A 21,171-nucleotide genomic window follows, 5' to 3' on the forward strand; every position below is an offset into this window, starting at 1 on the left:
GTATTACAGTAAAAGTACTGCAGTATTATGAGTGATGTAGCTAAAGTATTACAGTAAAAGTACTGCAGTATTATGAGTGATGTAGTTAAAGTATTACAGTAAAAGTACTACAGTATTATGAGTGATGTAGTTAAAGTATTACAGTAAAAGTACTACAGTATTATGAGTGATGTAGTTAAAGTATTACAGTAAAAGTACTACAGTATTATGAGTGATGTAGTTAAAGTATTACAGTAAAAGTACTGCAATATTATGAGTGATGTAGTTAAAGTATTACAGTAAAAGTAGTGGTTTGGTCTCTCTGACTGATATATTATTATATATGACATCAGCTAGTTTCAACTACTTTATAAACAGTTAGCTAGTTTAGTCCAGTGGTTCCCAACCTAGGGGTGGGGCCCCTCCAAAGGGTCAGCAGATAAATGTGAGGGGTGGTGAAATGATTAATGGGAGAGGAAAGAAGAAAAAACAAAGTTCTGATACACAAATCTCTAATCTTTGAGTTTTGGTTAAATATTGGATCATTTGAACATTTATTGAAATGAAACTGTTTTGTGGAGCTGTTAACAACTCATAGACATTTGAAATATGACCACCACTTATTGTAAGAAAAATAAGCTTGTTATATTATTCATTGTGTCAAATAATCTGAATAGTAACTAAAGTTGTCAAAATACACAAACTTAGTTACTTTCTATCACTGATACTGTGACCCTCTCAGTATCACCTCTATGTAGTCTTTATACCAAGACTTAAAACTCCTTCCTAAATGTATCTTTTCACATTCACATTCAGTTCAATCAACTATTTGTCAGTTGCATGGTATATGATTTTTCAATTCCTAACCGAACAGCCATTTCATCTCATCATTCTTATATATATATGGATAAATTCATTGCTGATTAAATGACTGATGAAATCCCCAACGCTTCTCTGCTCTCATTTCTGAATCTATTTGAAGAGCATGAATGGCTACCTCATGAATGACTGTCCTTTAAATGTGCTCCATAAGGCGAGTTTCTCAGTCAGGGAGAGAAAAAGGAGGAGGAGGTAAGGGCCTCGTGGGAGGTTTGGGGCAGTTAGTCTAAATGACGGAGATAGGAGGAGACAGAAGACAGGTGGAGAGGGAGAGATATATGTCAGGAGCAATCACAGAGAGAAGCAAAGAAAGAGGGAATAGTGATGAAATATTAGTGAGAATATTTGATATTTGCTAGAGTGAGATCAGATCTGAGGGTGATTGTATATCATCTTGAATATCTTTCTCTGCAAACTTAATCTAGGCTTTCAAACACCTCCACTACCTTGAACAATGAAGCAAATCTGGCTCTCTCTATTCTCTGGCCTCTGCCTACGTCTGGTTTTCTTTTGCGCTGCAGAGGAAGGACTGGAGTTCCCTAACTTTGACGGGAAGGACAGGGTGCTGGACATCAACGAACGCAACTTCAAGAAGGCTCTGAAGAGATACGACCTGCTGTGCCTGTTCTACCATGAACCCATGCCAGCCAACAAGGGCCTGCAGAAGAGGTTCCAGATGACAGAGCTGGTGCTGGAGGTGAGAAGGTTAGGTAGAAGGAATGAGTAATACTGTGCACTTAGTAAAGTCAGATACATTCCAAGGATGAAGAGGAATATCTACTTGAAGGCTACAGCTAATGATCTTTCTCATTACTCTCTCGTGTATGTTTTTGTGCTACTTGCATTCATCTATTTCTATCTATATCTGTCTATTTCTTTTTCTGGATGATTGAAGAAATATTTTATGTACATTATTATTATTTTATAATGGATTTCTATATATGTAGACTTCAGGTTCACCTAAAAAAGTCTGTTACAATATGAATTGTGAAGGTGTTAGATGTGATAGCTCATTACAGAACAGTGAAAGACCAAACCAATGAGATCTATGTTTTTTAGACTGGCAGTAACTATGGATTTATAGCAACCTCCTAATCCATGTAAAGCAGGTGATGAAGTGCATTTTTTTTCTATTCCAGTCAAAACCAAGCTACTAACTTTTCTGACTTCATGTGTCTATGGTCAAAAGAGGCATTACAACCAAAAATACCACGATAACCTGATTTCTGCTTTTGCCTCAACCAAGCCCAACCATGATAGCTCATTTTGCTTAGACTGATAGCGTTAATACAGCAATCAAATTAAATGAACCAATGAAATGTAAATGAATCTAAATATATAAAATAGTTCCTCAAAGTCAAGGTGACATCTCAATCAATCAATTCATCAATCCATCTTTATTTATATAGCGCCAAACCCCAATAAAAGTCATCTCAAGGCACTTTTCATATTCAGTAGAGCAGATCTAAACCATACACTGCTACTAATTTATTTTAAAGTGACCCAACGATCAAGGGAAAACTCCCCTTTAACCCTTAAACAGGCAACGTGCACCAGGAGATACAGACCTTTGTGTTGTCCTCCCGGGTCCTTCCTCTGTCCTTCCTTCCTTCCTTCCTTCCTTCATCTGTCCTTCCTTCTTCCTTCCTTCCTTCCTTCCTCAGATCTAAGTTCAGCTGTTAGGGTAAATGTTCCCTCCTTCTGTCCTTTCTTCCTTCCTTCATCTGTCCTTCCTTTCTTCCCTCCTTCCTTCTTCCTCCCTTCCCTTCCTCCCTTGCTTCCCTTCCTTCTTCCCTCCTTTCCTTCTTCCTCCCTCCTTTCCTGCCTTCTTCCTCCCTTGCTTCCCTTCCTTCCTCCTTTCCTTCCTTCTTCCTTCCTACTTTCCTTCCTTCTTCCCTCCTTTCCTTCCTTCTCTTCCTCCTTCCTTCCTTCCTTCCTTCCTTCCTTCCTTCCTTCCTTCCTTCCTTCCTTCCTTCCTTCCTTACTTTAGGCGCAAATGACATAACTAGTAAGGCCTGTTTAAGGGTTAATGGGAAGAAACCTTAAACAGAACTGGGATATACAGTAGATGGGCGGCCATCTACCTTAACCGATTGGGGTTGAGGGAGAAAAGGGAGAGAGAGAGGTAAATCTTCAAAGACTTCTTGTGTCCAAAACCCAAATATATTCAATTTGCAGTGATATAAAAACTCACTGTTGGATTTTATGTTTCTACTCTACACCTCTACAAGTCCTTAATTGTCCAGTGACCCTGCAGCTGATGTCTTCAGGCACAAAAATCTCTGAATCATGCCAAGAAGACATCATTACCAATCAAAGCCCAGAGTTGTGTGATGTATGTGTTATGACATACAGCGCCATATATCTGATGTCACCGATAACATAAAAATGTCTCTATAAGCTACAGCCTCAACCTGAAAGCCTCGAGGGTTAGACTTGCAGACTCACCACTGTGCTCATTTGACTCTAACTTGTCATAACAAGTCATTGTATAGTCAGTGATACCCTCTCAAGTTGGAAAATCAGACACTGGATTGACTTATCCTTCCTCTGTCTGCTTGATGCGTGCTGTCTGTTTTATCAGAAGGTGAACAGAAGAAGGCATCACAGCTGTCATACTGTCAGTGTTTTACCTGTACGATCTCTTTACTGGCAAAGCAGTGATTTCAATCCCATCACTCCTTTGTGGTTCACATGTATCCAGGGACTGTTTCTAGGTCATTCTGTTAATTAGACCATGTTCCCAAAACTCTTTCTCTAACACTATCTGGCTGTGAACTAGAAATAAGTAGTCTTGTATCTATCTTCTTAATAATGAGCCAAAAGTATATGAGCAAGGGATTTGTCTTTATTAAAAAAAATGTGAAATTGAGTGTTCCCCAGTTTTACCTACTCTTATACACCTTTTCAGTTATCAGTTGTGCATTACTCTCATGTTTGGAAGCAGAAATAGAGAATCAAATAGAACCAGAGTGTCTTTTATTCTGTGGGATCTCTTAATCTGTTTTCCTTCCTCAAGAATAGTGAGGTGAAAGGCAAGTAGTCCTGACTCACAACTTCACTCTAACACCACAGGGGACCTCTGAGCACATACACACACACACACACACACACACACAGAGGCACACATCTTGGTAGTGAAAAGATGTATTATCAAAGACACCAGCAGCTGTGGATGCCAGCTCAAATACACAGCACATGAGTCCTGAGCTAAATGCATGGATCTCAGACTGATCCATGGAGTTAAGGTGATTCCAGTTACTCTTATTCAAGGATAAGCTGCTCAGTATCAGGGCTTTAGCCAAGGTCAACTCACTTGTTGCATTGGTCAATGATACGTTGATTATTCTCATTGTTATATTTAAATAATTCTTACAAGCCAGTGGGGGGTGTTGTTGGGTTTGATCATCAAAGCATTGGACAAACTGAAATTTTGGTCTGATAATAATGCTAGATGAAAAAAGAAGACTACCAACATTACAACACTTCATCCTGAGGGGTTATGGATGTGTGGTCCCAATTTCTTGGTAATCAATCCAATTGTTTTCAAAGCATTTCATTAAAAAATGAAAAATGTCAACCTACTGGTGGTGTTAGAGGTAGAATCATAAGATCATCAAAGTCAATGTCTGTACAAAATTTGATGGCAATCCACTGAGATATTTTCTGACTGGACCAAAGTGGTGGAGTGACAACAAAAAGTGTAAGGACAGATAGTGAACTGGTAGGTAGGATGCTCAGATTTAAGATCAGGTTTAAACATGGTATGATTTCTAAAGCACCTACGGTCATTGGTGACGTTGGTCCTAGCCTAGTAAGTAATGGACAGACCAATAGAAGCATTTTAAAAATAAAAAATTCTCTGACTTACTGGTAACCAATGCAGATATTTGAGAATGGGTGAGAACGGCATTATTCTTTAGATGATAAAAGACTGATTCTATAACTGATTTAATTGGCTATGGTTAATAAAATTCAAGTCCAAGACAACTTCCAAATCCAGTCATTAATTTGTCTGATGTGCCTGATGTTGACTGATATTTCTCTGTGTGAACACTCAGCTCACAGCCCAAGTCCTGGAGAACAAAGACATTGGTTTTGGGATGGTGGACTCCCAGAAGGATTCCAAAGTAGCCAAAAAGCTGGGTATGACCAATATGTTAACATCATTTCATAATAACTTACCACCTTATCGCTATGAATGCTCTATGTTACTAACCCGCTCTTAAGATCTTGTAAGTTTTCTTGTTGTGCCTTAAAGTTGCCTAGAGACATCCTTTACCAGTCTTTCTTAAAGTCATAGACAATCCCTGCTATCTAATTAGGTCTTCAGGAGGTGGGCAGCTTGTACGTCTTCAAGGACGACCGAGTCATTGAGTTTGATGGAGAGCTCTCATCAGACACACTGGTGGAGTTCTTGCTAGATGTAAGTGGAAAAATCTGATTCTGACCTTTAAGATAACTAAATGTAAAGGAATAGTTTGGCGTTTTGGGAAATATGCTTGTTTGCTTTCTTGTCTCATGTCTGTACGGTAACTATGAAGCTATACAACCAGTAGATACTAGACTATGTAGTGACTTCTTGACATTCCTACTAGTTAAGCCACTGCTCCCAGCTAAGAAATAGTCTGGCCCATAACTCCCCATAACACCACAAGATGTTTTTATACTAAACTTTTAGTCCGAATTGAACAGAAGTTATAACATGGTAATAAAAGAACTTTGGAGGTGCTGGTAGAGAGATTTTGTTAACATTGGACGAGGCAAACCTAGCTGTTTCTCCATGTTTCTTTGTGTTACTGTACCTTCATATTTAACAGACACACCCTAAACCACATCTATTGCTTTACGATTTACTGCTTTTCAGTGTTTTTTGGCAGTGAAAATCACCTACCTGTGTTATACCGACCCCTGTAGGTGCTGGAGGACCCAGTGGAAATGATCAATAGTGCAATGGAGCTGCGAGCCTTTGAGAGGATGGAGGAGGACATCCGCCTCATTGGCTACTTCAAGGGAGAAGATTCATGTTAGTTCACAACCTTTCATGTGCCAGTGTGTATGTGAGCATGATGTGTGTGTTCATTATTTTTTTACATTAACAAAGACGGGAAGTGTGTGATGGGTTGAAAATACATCTACACTGTTCCTCTGGCCCCTAAAGTCCCATCACTGTGTCCCCATAGACACTAATGGGATCTAGAGGCTAATGGAGACACATTATCATGTAGCTTAACTGGCTGCTAAAGGGAAACCTGATTCCAGACTGGGGCACTATCGCTCAGTCTCACAGGAGCCTTTAAATAGCTTCTAGTTCTCTGTCTAATAGGTCAAACTGCAATTATAGATTCTTTTTTTAAAAAGGGAGAAAAAGTGTGACAGGGAAGATGCTATCTTGTCCAATATGACAGTGGCATGAAGTTTCATTACGGGGCCTATTTCTGTCCAGAGATAGGTTGGTCCTTGGTTGTGACCTTGTTGGGATGGGAGCGAGGAGCGTGTTACAAGCATATAAAACTGTATTAAGGGAGAGTTTGGTAGAAGGGGAACGACAGAAGAATCATGATAGGAAATTGAATGAAGTGAATGGGTTTCTCTTCTTGCCTTCCTGATCACATACTGCAGATTTGGCTAGGGACGTGACCAGAATGTGAATCTGTTTCACTGGTTCTTAACTTTCTCAACTTTGGTTTTTGTCATTCTCTCTTCAGCTCCCCACCAATCTCTCTGTTTCTCTCTCTCTCTCTGTCTCTTTTTCCCTCTCAGATTTCAAAGCTTTTCAGGAGGCCTCAGAGCGTTTTCAACCTTACATCAAGTTCTTTGCTACATTTGATAAATCTGTAAGTGTTGATGTACAAAACAGAATTGACATCTAAAAATCGTCATGCATATATAACTGCACCCCCCCCCCCCCCCCCCCCCCCCCAGATTCCTCTCACATACACCATGCTTGTTAATACACTCTTCAAAGGAATAGTTTGATATTTTTTGGGAAATGTGCTTTTTTGATTTCTTGCTGTGATTTGAATGAGAAGATTAATATCGCTGTCATATCTATATGCTAAATATAAAGCTACAGCCAGCAGCTGGTTAGCTTAGCTTATCACAAAGACTGGAAACAGGGGAAATAGATAGCCAGCTTTAAATCTGAACTAGTTCTTTTAAAGCTAACTAATAAACATGTTACATCCTGTTTAACGCCAACAAAATCAATGTAGAAATTATATTTAGGGTTTTATGGGGGGTTATGTGTTAGACTATTGCTAAGCCAGGGGCTATTGACTTCCTGCTCCATCTTAATGTCACCGTAGCATGTTAATTAGCAAGTATTTAGAGGTGCTAACGTAATTGGCAGACTTTGTTATCTTTGGATGCAGGCTAGCTGTTTCTCCATTCCCAGTCTTAGTTTGTTAGTTAGTTAGTTAGTTAGTTAGATAGATAGATAGATAGATAGATAGATAGATAGATAGATAGATAGATCCACACTTAAGACAGCCAAACACATCTCTACTATCCAGCTTATTTCCCCAAAATGTTGTTTGAACACACATGGAACAGAAGAGTGAAGCATTATAATAAGAATTTAACTTTTTATTATGAAGTGTATAAATAGAAAGTTAATTACTGAATTAAACCTTTCAGATTTTCTGTTTGTTTAATCAGCTTCATCCATTCATTAAACACAAGACCGTGATTATTTTCTCTTCACACATAATGAAATCCTGGTGCTTTGTGTGTTTTAGGTAGCCAAACATCTCTCTCTCAAGATGAATGAAGTGAATTTCTATGAGCCATTCATGGAGGAGCCCGCCATCCTGCCTGGCAGACCTCTGTCCGAGATGGACATTGTTGACTTTGTCAACCAACACAGAAGGTTGATTTGATTTCTGTCTTTCAGGAGTTATTTCAAAACTGTTTAAACATGATTTAATGTGTTTGTATCTCAAGGGGAGATGGAAATGTCAATCCATGCATTCATATCATATCTGCACGACTATAACTCCTTTTTTACCGGCTTTAGCCAAAATCTCTATCATTTACAAGTGGAACAAAACTTATGACCAGGTCCCCCAAAAAGTCTCATGTGACACTGATTCTGATTGCTCTTCTTTAGCTCCCCAGCAAATTCAGAATCAAATTCAGATCTTGTGATCACCTGTAGAGCTCTGCATGATCAGACACCTCCCTACTTTAGATATCTACTGCCACTCTATATCACTAGCAGGTCTCCAAGGTCTTCTGATCAGGGTTTGCTAGTTGTTCCTAGAACTAAGCTTAAAACTAAAGGACACGATACTTTTTAGATTGTGGTTCCTAAAGCTTTGGAACTCTCCCATTGGATTTACAATCTGTGGACACTGTGGATTCCTTTAAAAGCTCAAGACCTATTTGTGTAATTTATGCAATGTCCCTGCTTTTTAAAGTTGCTACATAAAAAAATGTTGATTTTAAGACAATGTAATCTTTACAGAGCTACTTTGAGGAAGCTCCGGGCAGAGAATATGTTTGAGACATGGGTGAGTGGTTATTCTGTCTTACCAGATCAGAGGGACAAAGCTCCCTGAACTATTTTGCATAAATGTTTTTTTTCCCAAGTTTTTTTCATATGATTCAGATCGTGATATGTATTAGAACTGATTCTAAACAGTCTGTTTGGTGAATCAGATCAGGTCTACTACTGTAAACTAATTTCCATTTTCTAGGAGGATGACATGGATGGAATACATATTGTTGCATTTGCTGAAGAGGAAGATCCAGGTCTGTGCAACCTCTTATTCTTTTCTTTTTTTGGTTTCGTAGTTATTTCCCTTCTGATCTTGTTTAACATCTGAACGTGGGCTCAAGTACCTCTGTGCTTTCCTTCCCAGATGGCTATGAGTTCCTGGAGATCCTGAAGGATGTGGCCAGAGACAACACCAACAACCCAGAGCTCAGCATCGTTTGGATCGACCCAGATGACTTCCCTCTGGTTCTGCTTCAACATTAGATAAACATTTATAACAAGAGTGCCAACAGTCTTTCTCAAAAGTGGTTTGAGATCTGTATACAGTTTTATTTTAACAAGATTTGTATTTCTAACATTTCCAGCTGACAACTTACTGGGAAAAAACCTTCAAGTTGGATCTATTTAGACCTCAGATTGGTGTGGTCAACGTCACAGATGTAAGTAACAGTGAAATTCTCAAGAGTACATCAAAGTGAAGACTTCACAGATTTTGACCTTCTTTCTCTGTGCTCCAGGCGGACAGTGTATGGCTGGACATGTCCAACGATGAGGACCTGCCCACAGCAGAGGAGCTGGAGGACTGGATAGAGGATGTCCTGTCGGGGAGGGTGAACACCGAGGACGATGACGAGTCCGCCGACGACCAGGAAAACCCTGACAGCTACATCACAGAAGACAGCGGGGAAAGTCGTGACCCAGATGAGGAAGATGACAGTGATGACTAACTTGAACGTCGAGGGCTGGTGGAAGTTCAGATATGGGTCACAATACTGAACTGAACATGTGTGCCATTTTAGAATCAGATTACTGACAAATTTGAACATAAGAAAAGAATCAAAGAAGTTACATTTAAAGAGAGTGTTGGATTTTACCAAATTGTTGGACTGTGTAGACTGTAGTTTAAATAATTACACAAAAGAACTGATTAAAAGGAACATTTATGGCCCAGATTATCATAAAGTGCCTGAAGCACTAAATCTCTTTAGCTCAACATGGGTAAAGCATACTAAAATTTCTGTATCACATAAATTAAATTGGAATTAATAATTTCTTGGGGGCCACTTGGTGGCAGCACAACAAGCTGTAAACCCAACATTATTAACATATTACCAGCTTAAAAAAGTGGATATGGCTAATATGTTAGCTTGTTGGCCTATTTATAAAGTACATACAGCAGATATGAAGTAACATCAGCATTAAATTGATGTACTTTTTGTTGGGAACAGCCCCCTACTGCTAATGGAACCAACACAGATGAGAGCCAAGAGAGTCAATCAAACCATTCAAGCGGAGGGGTCAGAAAACCACAACAATGAGCAGAAAGATTCTAAAATGCTCTGAAAGTTGAGGGAATATTAAGAGTTGGGTTAGATCATTTTTTGTGGGTTGGTTACTACAAGTTACACCTTTCATATTACACACAGTAATTTGACCCTTTGTTACATAGGGAATATTTATTATAGAAGCTTTAAGGTTGATATATTTAAGATATTGAAGTAGAGTTCTATTGGTGTGTGTGTGTGTGTGTGTGTGTGTGTGTGTGTGTGTGTGTGTATGTGAAAATAAGTGACAAATTGTTTTGTTCTTCTAATAGAATAGAACTTGAATTGTTTTCATGAGCTGGCTTCAGGGCAAAAAAAGAATAGTTCTATATGTTAAATGTTAATAGACTAGTACTTAAAAACCTGCATCAAAAGAACATAAAAGTATTAAAAATGCACTTTTTTCTGGGGAAATGGCTGTAAAACAGTTAATAAAAATACATACCAACTACATGCATGTCTTATAATATGATTGACCTCTGCTATTTTTTAAGGTGTGTATGTGAGAATGCACCCTTGAAGTCTCCCTCATTAAGAAGGTCCACACTGATGGGCAAGACAGCAGATTGGTACATTTTCTCCTTCAGTCAATGAGGGTTTTTGCCTTGAATTATTCAAACACCGGTGAATAATTCATCATCATTATGCCTCCTAACGGGAGCAGGAACCTGGACAGGGAGGCCGGGGGAGGTCAGGGTTTAGGGAGTCAGGGTTGAGAGGCTTAAAGGATGCCCACTAGGGTCCAACAAACTGCATAAGGAGCAGGCACGTTCCTGCTGAACCTGTAACACTGGCCATGAATTAATAATACAGGGCCATGCAAGAATCATAGTTCCCTTGGAGGTGGATGTGATGCAGTATGTAAACAGGATGTTTGTATCATTGAGACATAGACATGATCCTTGCCATACATTGAGAAGATGCTAAACTGTGTGTGTGTGTGTGTGTGTGTGTTTAAATGTGACCTGAGGCAAGATGACATGTCACACTTTACCCTGAGGAAAGAGAAGCAGACATGGTGTCGTGGTGGAAGTGTTGTGATGTTCTGAAATGCCCCTAGGTTACATAATCCTGTGAATGTCAAGTGTGATGGTGTTTTACATGAAGGCTTACTAAAAGGAGGGAACAAGGACTCATTTCTGTCTCTCTCTCTCTCACACACACACCTCCTGACTCCCAAGTGGTGTTGCTGTACCAAGGGTGACAGTAACACATAGAAGGTGTGAGGTTCAATATAAAACAGCAAAAGAACAAAGAAAAGACAGGAGTACAATGTATCAGTGTCTAGCTCTCTTAGCACTATTCAAAGCTGAAGCCACTAGAAGCTGGAGGGATTTCCTCTCATGCCTCCATCTGCACATAACCAAGTCATTACCAAGCAAATAGAGAGGAAGGAATGAAGGGAAGAAAAACATTCCATTTAGATGCAAATGCTCCTCATTTTTCCTCTCTATCTATCTCTCCTCCTCGTCCCGGTCCTGCACGGAGCAGGCGGGTACGGGAGGGGGATTAAGCTGAGGACAGATGAGTTCCGACAGGCGGTCTCGCGCCCCGGGCTCGAGGAGGGATGAGATTGTTCGTTTTCAGCACCGGACACTGACACTGACATTCATTTACCCACAAGGCCCCGACTGCGTAGCTTCGACAGGCTGACGGCGAGCCAATTACCATTGAGCTCCATGACAACAAAAAGCCACCAAAATAAGGGCGGAAAAGCTGATATTTTTTGCTCCGGCGTGTCACACAGCAGGGCCAGATGCTTAATGGGCAGAGACAGAGGAGAGTGTTAGCAGTGCTGCAGCTGGGAAACAAGAAACAAGTTCATATGGAGAAGCTGAGGAGTACGTTTGGAAGAATGGGAAACAGGTAATGAACACCTGAAACTGCACCAGTAATGCAGTTTGATAGCAGTTTAGTGCTCTGCAGGGAAAAGAGAACAAACTGTCTGCTACGGAAGCCTGGAGCAGCCATGGTTGCAACAATTTTATTTTATTAGTAAGACTTCATTATGTTGGGAGTTGTTTCCTCATGATGAAGGGATAATTATGTTGAAAAAAAGAGATAAGATTGTTTTCTCAACATAAACGCAGCAACTACACAACTGATTGTGTCCTCATGAAAACAACATCCCTGTTATCTCAAGAAAATGACCAGTATTTATCATGAAAGAAAGAAAATGTTATCTCAAGAAAATGGCTGTGTTATCTCAGAATAAGGAGATACTTAACTCATGATCTTAAGATAATGGGTTATAATTATACTTTTTTTTTTTTTTTTTTTAGCTACCATATGGCCGTTCTTGGCTTCCGTAGCATGAAATATTTTCAGGTGCTATTTTAAGGTACTCTTACTTAACCTCAGAACAGGTCAAGATGAGGAGATTGCATGAGGTAAAAGTTGCAAGAAAATAAATTCAACAAGTTATCAAATAATATTATCCTTTAAATGCAATCAAATCAGAAGCCCAAGTGAATGTGTGTGGATCTGGTTGAGGAATGTGACCCAGATATAGAGGGCATCCCACTACAAAAAGGTCAAAGGTTGAACTCACTGAAGTGTTACTTTGCTTGAGCAGAACACTGGGTGAGCTTTTCTCAACATGAATTAAACCAATGGCAAAGATATAAAATGACCTTTCGGTGTCAAATCAGGGCTGTTCACTGTGTAATCTCAACAGCAACCCCAGTACAGAGTTTTTACAAATGTTCATAAAAAGGTTTATTGTTTTTCTTCTTTTACAAATGCTAATGCTGTGAAACTGAAACATGTGTTAACATTGCAAAATGTCACGTCATCATAAAGCCGTCTGATAAAAAAAACCAAACCACGACAGAGGACTGTAGCCTGGCAACAACGTGATAAATGGTGATGTAGAGGAGATAGGGGTAGGTGGGAGGTTGGTGGGGATTTGGGGGGAGGGGGGTGGAGGCTGGTCATGTGAACTGGAATGGCATACATACGCACATGCTTGTTTACATAAATAGATACAGTGTAAAAACAGGAGGCACAGTCACATAGGGATCATACAAAGTTCATCTGTCAGTAGGTACAAAATATGACCAGCTGTTTAAAAAAAATGATATTTGCTGTTTCTGCATTACGTAGGAAACAGCAATAATGTGTGTGTAATGTGGTGTAACAATTGTTTTTACAGTGAAAGTTTTTGCAGGTTTTTTTTTCATTTTGTGTGAAAATATATTGGACAATTCCAAGTTAACCAGCCAGGGGGCAGTAGGGGACAACCCTGCTCATAGACACAGGAGATATTATTAGCATGACACATTTTGCTTCTTGAGTGAGTTACAGAGCTCAATGTGATTTTTTTTAACCACTTTACTGAATTTATCATATCCGTTAAGAGAGTAAAAGGGGCTTACACTTCAAGTTTGTGTGCTGACAGAATCTTTAAGTTATCCTAGTAAGATTAGTTTGATTTAACTGATTAGAGAGAAAAAAAAAACCTCCTGAGACTTCCAGTGAAGTGACGAAACATTAAACACAGCTGACCTCGAGGGATTCACTGTGAGCATGTTTGTCTGACAACAGAAGCGAGACAAGGTAGTAAAAGGAAAACCAGATGGTCCAGTTGGGAAGGAGGTTCCACCCTTCGCATTGTTGATACACCGATGATTCAGTGCCATCCAAAATGAGTTCTGGTGATACAAGCGTACCCTGCGAGCCCTGATGGATGAAATCATACTTTAAATATTTAGAGGTAACCTCACAGAGGGGGAATTCTGGTTTGGAGTAATCAGTAGTACTTTTTTTTGTTGTTTTAGACATCTGCTCTGCCTTCCCCTTCCACCACATCGGGCAGATCCGGCAGACATGAAAGCCCTGAGAAGGTTACTGAACCGATGAGGCAGGGCAAATGTTTTGGGAATTTGTTTTGATGTGTGTGCATCTCTGAGGATCTCTTTACTGCATGATCCGGTTCATGCTGAGTTCACTGCAGCGTTTTAAACACAGCACGAGCGTGGATGTGTGTTGTTCCCAACTGGAGTGGAAAGGGATTTTGCTCCATTGCACCTGGAGAAAACTTGTGCCCCAGAACAACACAAAGTGTCCCACTTTGGCAGCTATAAATAGCATTCAAGGGTGCTGCGCCTGAGGCTGGACATGAGTCGGGTTGGAATTTGTCATCTCAACTGTCTGAAAAAAGTGTCCAGAGCTCTGTAGATGTCTTGAAGTACTGATGAGAAGACTGAAAGAAAGTAGTCCAACATCCTTTTTGAACAGGCTGAGATTTCCACTCTTTTTTTTTAAGGTGTATTCATTTGATTTAGAAACATACATAAATGTGCATTTAATGCAAAGTCTGATTGAACTTTAGTTAATTCTTTTAATTTGGTTTGCTTATAAGAGAAGATTAATCCTTCGGTTCACTGAGAGATTGAAATCCATTTTATTCTCAATGTGCTGACGCCGAAAAGAGCCTCCGAATACTTTCAAAATGTTGCAGCACAGGCAGGATATTTGTCCTGTTTCCATCAGGCTTCAAATATCAAAATCCGAGTCACACCATCGCAGTCTTTAGTGGTTTGTCTGTCTGTCCAATGGAAATAAAGGAGTGATTACAAAGTCTCTGTCGGATCATCAGAAACAAACGCTCCCGTCTTGCTTGGCTCCAGCATCTCAAATGTAAAAAGAACGAGTGATTGTGTTGACACGAAATGACACACATGCACACACACGTACAGCACATATACACATACACTCACACATATGTGCACACAACCATTTTTTTAAAAAAAGTCTGTAAATCCTGCGTCAAAAAAAAAATCATGATTCTTTCTTTTCTGTTTTTCATCCAAATCAAACGTAAAAAGATCAATATATTCAAACATGTGTGTAATATATATAGATTCATATATAATATAAAATTCCAACAAAAAAAAAAAGAAGTAAAAATAAAAACTGCAAACCCAAAATGAAAACATTTGAGAGCAACAAAATAGAGTGAGGAATAAAAATTTGTTTAAAAAAAAAAAAAAAAAAAAAAAGAAGAACAAAGAAAGAAAAAAGCTTGGAGTCCTACACAGAGGTCTCGGACTGTAACCGCAGGACAAACTTGTGTGACTTGGGGTCGATGTATTCCTCTGACATCTGGATGTAGGGGATCTTCTTGGAAGTAACCACCAGGGTGAAGTCCACCGACTTGAGCAGGAAAACAGTGCCGTCCTTCAGGCCGCTGGTGACTGACGCCTCGCTGATCAGGGTCCACTGACGGGCCATCCAGTGATCCCGGCTGTACTGCAGGGTTGGACCCGGAGTCAGGTAGCTCTCTAGGAACGCCTGAAAATATATAGAAACACGCTTAAAACCTTCTGTTGTATCATAGAAAAGCACATAAAACGAAACCCTTAAATAATCCAGACTGCTAACCTTGGGCGTCATGTTGTTGGTGATGCAGAAGGCCAGGTGCTGCTGGATGCTCTCCATGCTGTGGCAGTGCTGCTGCTTGGTGGTCCTCAGGTACTTCTGCAGGGCTCGAGCCATGGATGGGAAGATGGCTTGCGCCGCCTCCCGTGGGTCCATCACGTCCCCCGGCGCCTTCTTCTGCTCCTCTTCCTGCAAGTGCTTGATGTGGGTGAACGCCTCCTCTACTGCCACCACCAGCCTGGGAGGAAACAAAGCTGAGGTTAGTATCTCATGATGGAGTAATGTCTCCACTAATGCTATTAAACTACTTTAGAAATCGTCTTTTTGTTGTTTTGACTGACCGGGCTTTGCGCTTGCGGACACGCCTCTCGTGCTCGGCCTCCTCGTAGTATAGCTCGTTGTGGCTGGTGTCTCTGCGGCGGGCGGCGGCAGCGATCATGGCTCTGGACTGAGAGTGAGCCAGTCCTGTTGCTGCATTGTTCCCTGGACCTTTCACAGATGAGATAGGATAGCAATGTCTCACAGGTGAACTTTTGATCACAGCTTTGGAAAAGAAGGTAAAGCAACATGGAATTCTTTGGTGATGACATAAAGTGTAATGTGAGTAGAGGGGTTGATTAGTAATGCACATAAACCTCAGTCCATTTCCTTTTGTCACCAGCAGTATTTAAGCCCCAGGAGCAGACAGGAAATGCATAATTTTTAACTGTTCTGAGCGCTGCAATCATCTGAAAATCTAAATCACACTCCTCACCCATGTACTGCTACTGCTACCCAAACATTCCCATTACTCTGCCACTCGGTGCCTTCGGGAGACGCGGGGCATCCAATTAAATAAGCGTCTCCAGCAACTTCAAAAGTTTACACTTTTGGAACGAGAAGAGCAGGCTGCTGACAATCCCTGCCTGATGTTAATGCAGGTTAAAAGAAGGCAGACCCGCTGAATTATTCATGCGGGCCAGGCACGAACAGAATAATTCATGGCAGAGCAGAAGGGAGTTTTCGGCACCTCTTGCTCTTAGTGTTAATGCTGCTAGAGATGGGATTTAAGAGGTGAGAAATGTTACGGTGAAAGGACGAAAGGAAAAAATAATAATAAAGTGCCTGTTTTAACCACTTTTGGAGAAACCTTTTATCCCCCTGGATTCAATTCTAATTCCCAATATGTAGAGCTCAGAAAACAATTTAAGGTCCAAATAGCTTGTCAGGCAACATAAAATCACCTCAACCCATTTTAGATGCAAAGTAATTGAGTGTTAAGTTGCTTTACACTCAGGGCTTCACTACTCTTTGACCCTGTTCACATATGCCGTTAAAATGCCTATTGGGTGATCCGATCTCGTATTGACGTATTGAGATCCAATCGCTCAAACCACATTTGGAAGTGGTCTGGTCCTCGTTCTTTTGTACATGACTGTGTCCTGGGCCACACTTAAGGACTTCCTACTCCACAGACGCCCCTATAGTGTCGTATTAAGGTGCAAAATCGGGTTTGCGTGATGTCGTTGGCTGACAGTAATCGATCGTTAAGCCCTCATAGCCCGTCGTAACATCGTCATCACCCAAGACGCCTTTAATTACCGAAAGATGATCGTCTGCCCCCGAGAGTTCGACTTATTTATTACAACGCTGTAGAACGAAAGAGGGAGAGAGATAGAGGACGAGACTGGGATTTAAAATCTCCAGACAAGAGATAGAGGGAAAGAGAGAGCGAGAGAAGTCCCGGAGCAGCTGCTGCAGGATGAAAACGAAGGAGGATGAGGCGCTGGAGAGAGAAACGACAAGACCGGAGGAGTAATAGCTATTGATTTATCAGCTGTCTCCGTGACTCACATTTGAGAGGAAAGGGAGGAGGAAGAAAGGAAGAAGGGAGACATCAACGACAGCAGGAAAAAAAAAGACAAGGGAGTGAAGTCAGTGCACTTATGTGAAGCTTGAGTGCACTTAAGGGAGAGTGATAATTTAATAGAGGGTTCGTGTTACATTCCACCAGCTACTGTTACGGACGACTTTGAACTTCTTTCATCCACCTGTGGCATGCAGGGAGTGAAGAGGAGTGTGTGGAGCGGTCAGAGTGTGTTTCTTTGCTTATTTGTGTTGGGAAATCAGGCTTTGGTTTAGTGTCAACAACAGAGATTTAAGCATAGCTGTGATAAAGTGAACACCGGCAGGCTTTGTGATGGTGTTTTTACTTAGAAGCAGCATTGAATTGACTTACTGTCCAACAGGTAGGCTTTCAGTTTAGCTTTAAAGAGGTCTTTAATGGTTAGCATCAGTGTAAAGAGACACATAAGAAGAAGAGAGAGTCAAAAGTTAAGCAGTTAAGAAAGTGCTCAAATGTACCGCGTGGTGTAGTGACCACAAATCACTCATGTTTTATGTCACTGTTGACAATTTTCCAGTTATGCCATTTTGACGATTGATTTCCTTTCTTCCAAGCAGCCTTTTCTTTTATAGAACATTCCAGCACAAACAAAGTACAATCAACTTGCAGAGACTTGAAACAAGCTTGAAATGGGTAATATGTCACGGGGAGCGACTCGGAAAGTTGTCGTTGAGTTATTGTTGTGTATTAATGTAGTTGTGAGCAGTTTGAAAAGGCAAAATGTAGATAAAATTTCTAGTTGCTGCAAAAGTTCGCTGGTTCCAGTGTCCAGTGAAACATGAATTATTACTGGTTTACTTCATATTTTATAATAGTAATATGCAACTCTGGATGACCTCAGACTGAGAAGCTCCAACTACTGTGGACCTGTAATAAATATCTGATTACTGCATAGTACTCATCTTATCCAAAACAACCTGTCTCACACTCTTCAGTAGTAGACTTACAACATAAACAGAAGTCCTATCCATATCATACATAATCACATCAAGGCTTCAATAGCAAGCAATAAAACATGCCGATAGATTGTGGCTTAAACGTGCACACTCAGCTGGACCTCACTGGATTTGCTAAACAGCTGTGAGGTTTACAGCCCTGCACGTCAAACTATTAATATATATATTCAACACAATAGATATTCAACACAACATATGCAATTTCTCACATATTAAACTGTGGGACTGATAGTTCTTTCCGTTTTGCAATCCTCTACGCACATATTTATTCTTGTCCCAGCAGATAAAAGCAACAGAATTAGAGAATATGTTGACATATTTATGTCTAATTTTACAAAATACTGCACACAACGGACATGTCCTTCTATCTATCCTTCCTTTTTCCTGTTTTATTGTGTTTGTCTGTGGTGGTTCTGTGTCCTTTGGCACTCCAGTGATTAGCCTGCAGCTGTTTCTTCTCTGCTGGTCGTGCCAACCTAACGTCAGCTTGTTTAAAGTCATTTTTTCATCACCTTCTTGGTTTTCTGGAGGTTTAGATTTGAAGTTTACCATAACATATTCAACTTTGCCGAGCAGTTCACTGGGTGCGTGATGTATTTGCTATCGTCAAGGAAACGGGATGCCATATTAGTTTGACGTAAATGACACCAATTGGCTGAGTGACTGATAAAACAGGTATATTCATATGTTTATTATTGAGCTTTAGAGGTGTTAGTAGCCTCCTCTGTACCTCTGATCTGACAGCATGACACCAGAACACAAAGAAAAACACAAAAGCACTGACAAACACACAACATAGAATTCAAAGACCATCCCACTCACCCGCAGCCGGGTCTGCTGGGAACTCACCATCCACGTTGTAGACCTTGAGGCCGGCCAGGTGCTTGGCGGCACGGGACTTGGATGCAGAAAGCAGAGCTGGGTTATGTACTGGGAAGTCGCAGTAGTAGTGCTCTAGGATGGCCAGTGCTGCCCGCTGGATACTGGAGAGGAGATGTGGGAGAAATAAAGATACGTTTTAGCCAAGGGATGCTTTTTAATTCGAATCCAGGTAGGTCGATGTTGGCGTGAGAGGTCGAGCTCTAAAACCAGACAGGAGAAAACCCCATATATCAGATGTGTCAGACGACAGGAAGAGACACAGAGAGTGGGGGATGGACAGAGGTGATATAAGATCCAAGGTGACTCTAAAGGAGGGAAGGTAGATGAGAAAGAAGACGACAACACCCGAGAAGCAAAAGGTCTGACAGTAATACTTAAATGATTGCCCTGCTGGGAAATTCCCATAATGCTCAAACACCAAAGTACTGAACAATAAATCATTAGAGAAGATTAGAGAAATACCAAAGGAGAATAGAAGGAAAAAAAAGGAAATAAGCTTCTGGATTAACAGAAAAAAAAGGTGTTTGCATAAAATGACTCATCACACGGTGAAGAAACAGGATAAGGAAGACATGAATGTTGAAAATTGAATGTGGAGTGTGATTGTTGCCATAGTTTCCATGCATAGACTGGCAACCAAGACACAGGACGGGATGTTTGAGGTGATGGAATAAATTCAGGAGAAAGAGAAGGAACAAGTCAAGGCAGCAGAGACTGATGTAGAGGCGACTTTACCATTAGGCAAGGAGCATAATACGCCTACGTCACCTTAAGTAAATGAATGCTTATTTTTTCACTGGCTGTGAGCGATTCACTAGGAAAATCCTGGTAAATGACCGCACCCTTTATCTCAGGGGGAAACATTGTATTTTTCATTCTACTACATGTATAACAGTACTGGTTAAATACAGATGAAGATTTTACACACAAAAAAGGGAGGAAATATGATGAGTTATGATAGATTCAACTATCCAGCAGTAGCTTTATGAAGCAGATAAAATGAGCTCCACCCTGACCAGATGTTACACAAATGTAAGTCCATTGTGCACTGCCAACATTTTCAATTAGAGTGAAATTAGGTTGGCTGAGTTTGCCACGAGCCCCCAAAACCACTAAATCCACCCTACTGAGCAGCAACCACGTCTCAGATCCTGATCCTGGATCAGAGAGCATGTCATGTCTTGTCTTTTATTACTGTTAAACTAATTATACACATGTTATACGACATAATCTGTTGGCTCTTTTATAATATTTAGCCTTTATGTTCTTGGAGGTGAGCTACATTTAGACTTTAAAAAGAAGAAAAGAAACACACATTTAATTCATAAGCCTCAAACACACCCTTGCTGCTACTGTCTTATTTGGTGTGGTATGAGCGGCAGCTAATGATAGCTAATGTTAGCTTTAGCTGTTAGCTTATATTGGCAAACTTCAAGTAGATTTTGTTGTGTAACGAACATTACAGTCAGTTTGCTAACTTTATGACTCTTCTCTACATGTGTAACTGTTAAGCTACTTTAAGAATTTAACATCATGTAACTGACACAGTCTTGCTTTTTAAATAGTATTACAGAATTTTAGTTTTTAAAATCACACAAATGCCTTCATACAGAATTCAGTTTCTCTTAGCATTTTAAATGATCAACATTGGCACTACGTGTTGATTTTTTTGGCCCAATTACATCCTTTATAAATACTTAGCTAACTAAATATGAACTAAATATAACTTAACTAAATAGTAAAGCTGCTCTAATAAATATTGTTACACTAACAGTGTTTCAAATGATTACATGTAATGTGTTAGGGGTCACTCATAATGATGAACCTACATAGAATTATCACCAATTTGCAATTCTATCTACTTTTATTGGACGATATGTTGTCTCAGAAATAATTGTGATAAATGATATTATTGTCATTTGAAGATCATTTTATACCACTGATATAATGATTATATAATGAGTGGGCGCTATGCTTCTGTGAAAATGAAGACTGCCATTATGGGTTGACTCTCGTTTTAACACATACATTAACTGAACGATACAAGCAGCAACAAATACAACTATAAATGAGTCTTACTGTTGCTCTTTAAATGTTAAACCTGGAAATGAGCTTTAAAGCAATGCCTCACAACCTATAGCATTCACATATATACACATGGGG

The 21,171-nt window shown here is 40.2% G+C and overlaps 2 protein-coding genes across 3 annotated transcripts in view; one reads left to right on the forward strand and one right to left on the reverse strand.

The window, feature by feature from the left end:
• Positions 1-1,312: 1,312 nt before the first annotated feature.
• Positions 1,313-9,306, forward strand: LOC128354242 (calsequestrin-2-like). The gene is made up of 11 exons (XM_053314503.1): positions 1,313-1,555; positions 4,920-5,004; positions 5,184-5,284; positions 5,776-5,884; positions 6,622-6,695; positions 7,599-7,729; positions 8,327-8,372; positions 8,559-8,613; positions 8,724-8,824; positions 8,944-9,018; positions 9,097-9,306. Exons 1-11 carry the CDS (start codon positions 1,313-1,315, stop codon positions 9,304-9,306), a joined length of 1,230 nt encoding a protein of 409 aa, XP_053170478.1.
• A 3,729-nt stretch (positions 9,307-13,035) lies between these two features.
• Positions 13,036-21,171, reverse strand: part of LOC128354475 (vang-like protein 1) — a 68,271-nt gene continuing 60,135 nt past the window's right edge. The window contains exons 6-9 of one of the 2 annotated variants that reach the window (XM_053314705.1): positions 18,976-19,109; positions 15,627-15,774; positions 15,289-15,523; positions 13,036-15,198 (exon numbers count right to left, since the gene is read on the reverse strand). In XM_053314705.1, the coding sequence (XP_053170680.1) occupies positions 14,938-15,198; positions 15,289-15,523; positions 15,627-15,774; positions 18,976-19,109 (778 nt within the window). In that variant the 3' untranslated portion in view covers positions 13,036-14,937. Of the gene's footprint in view, positions 15,199-15,288; positions 15,524-15,626; positions 15,775-18,948; positions 19,110-21,171 lie in introns of both variants that reach the window. The other variant, XM_053314704.1, reaches the window with a different exon arrangement.

This window comes from Scomber japonicus, chromosome 24 (assembly GCF_027409825.1).
Source record: "Scomber japonicus isolate fScoJap1 chromosome 24, fScoJap1.pri, whole genome shotgun sequence".
NCBI lineage: Eukaryota > Metazoa > Chordata > Actinopteri > Scombriformes > Scombridae > Scomber > Scomber japonicus.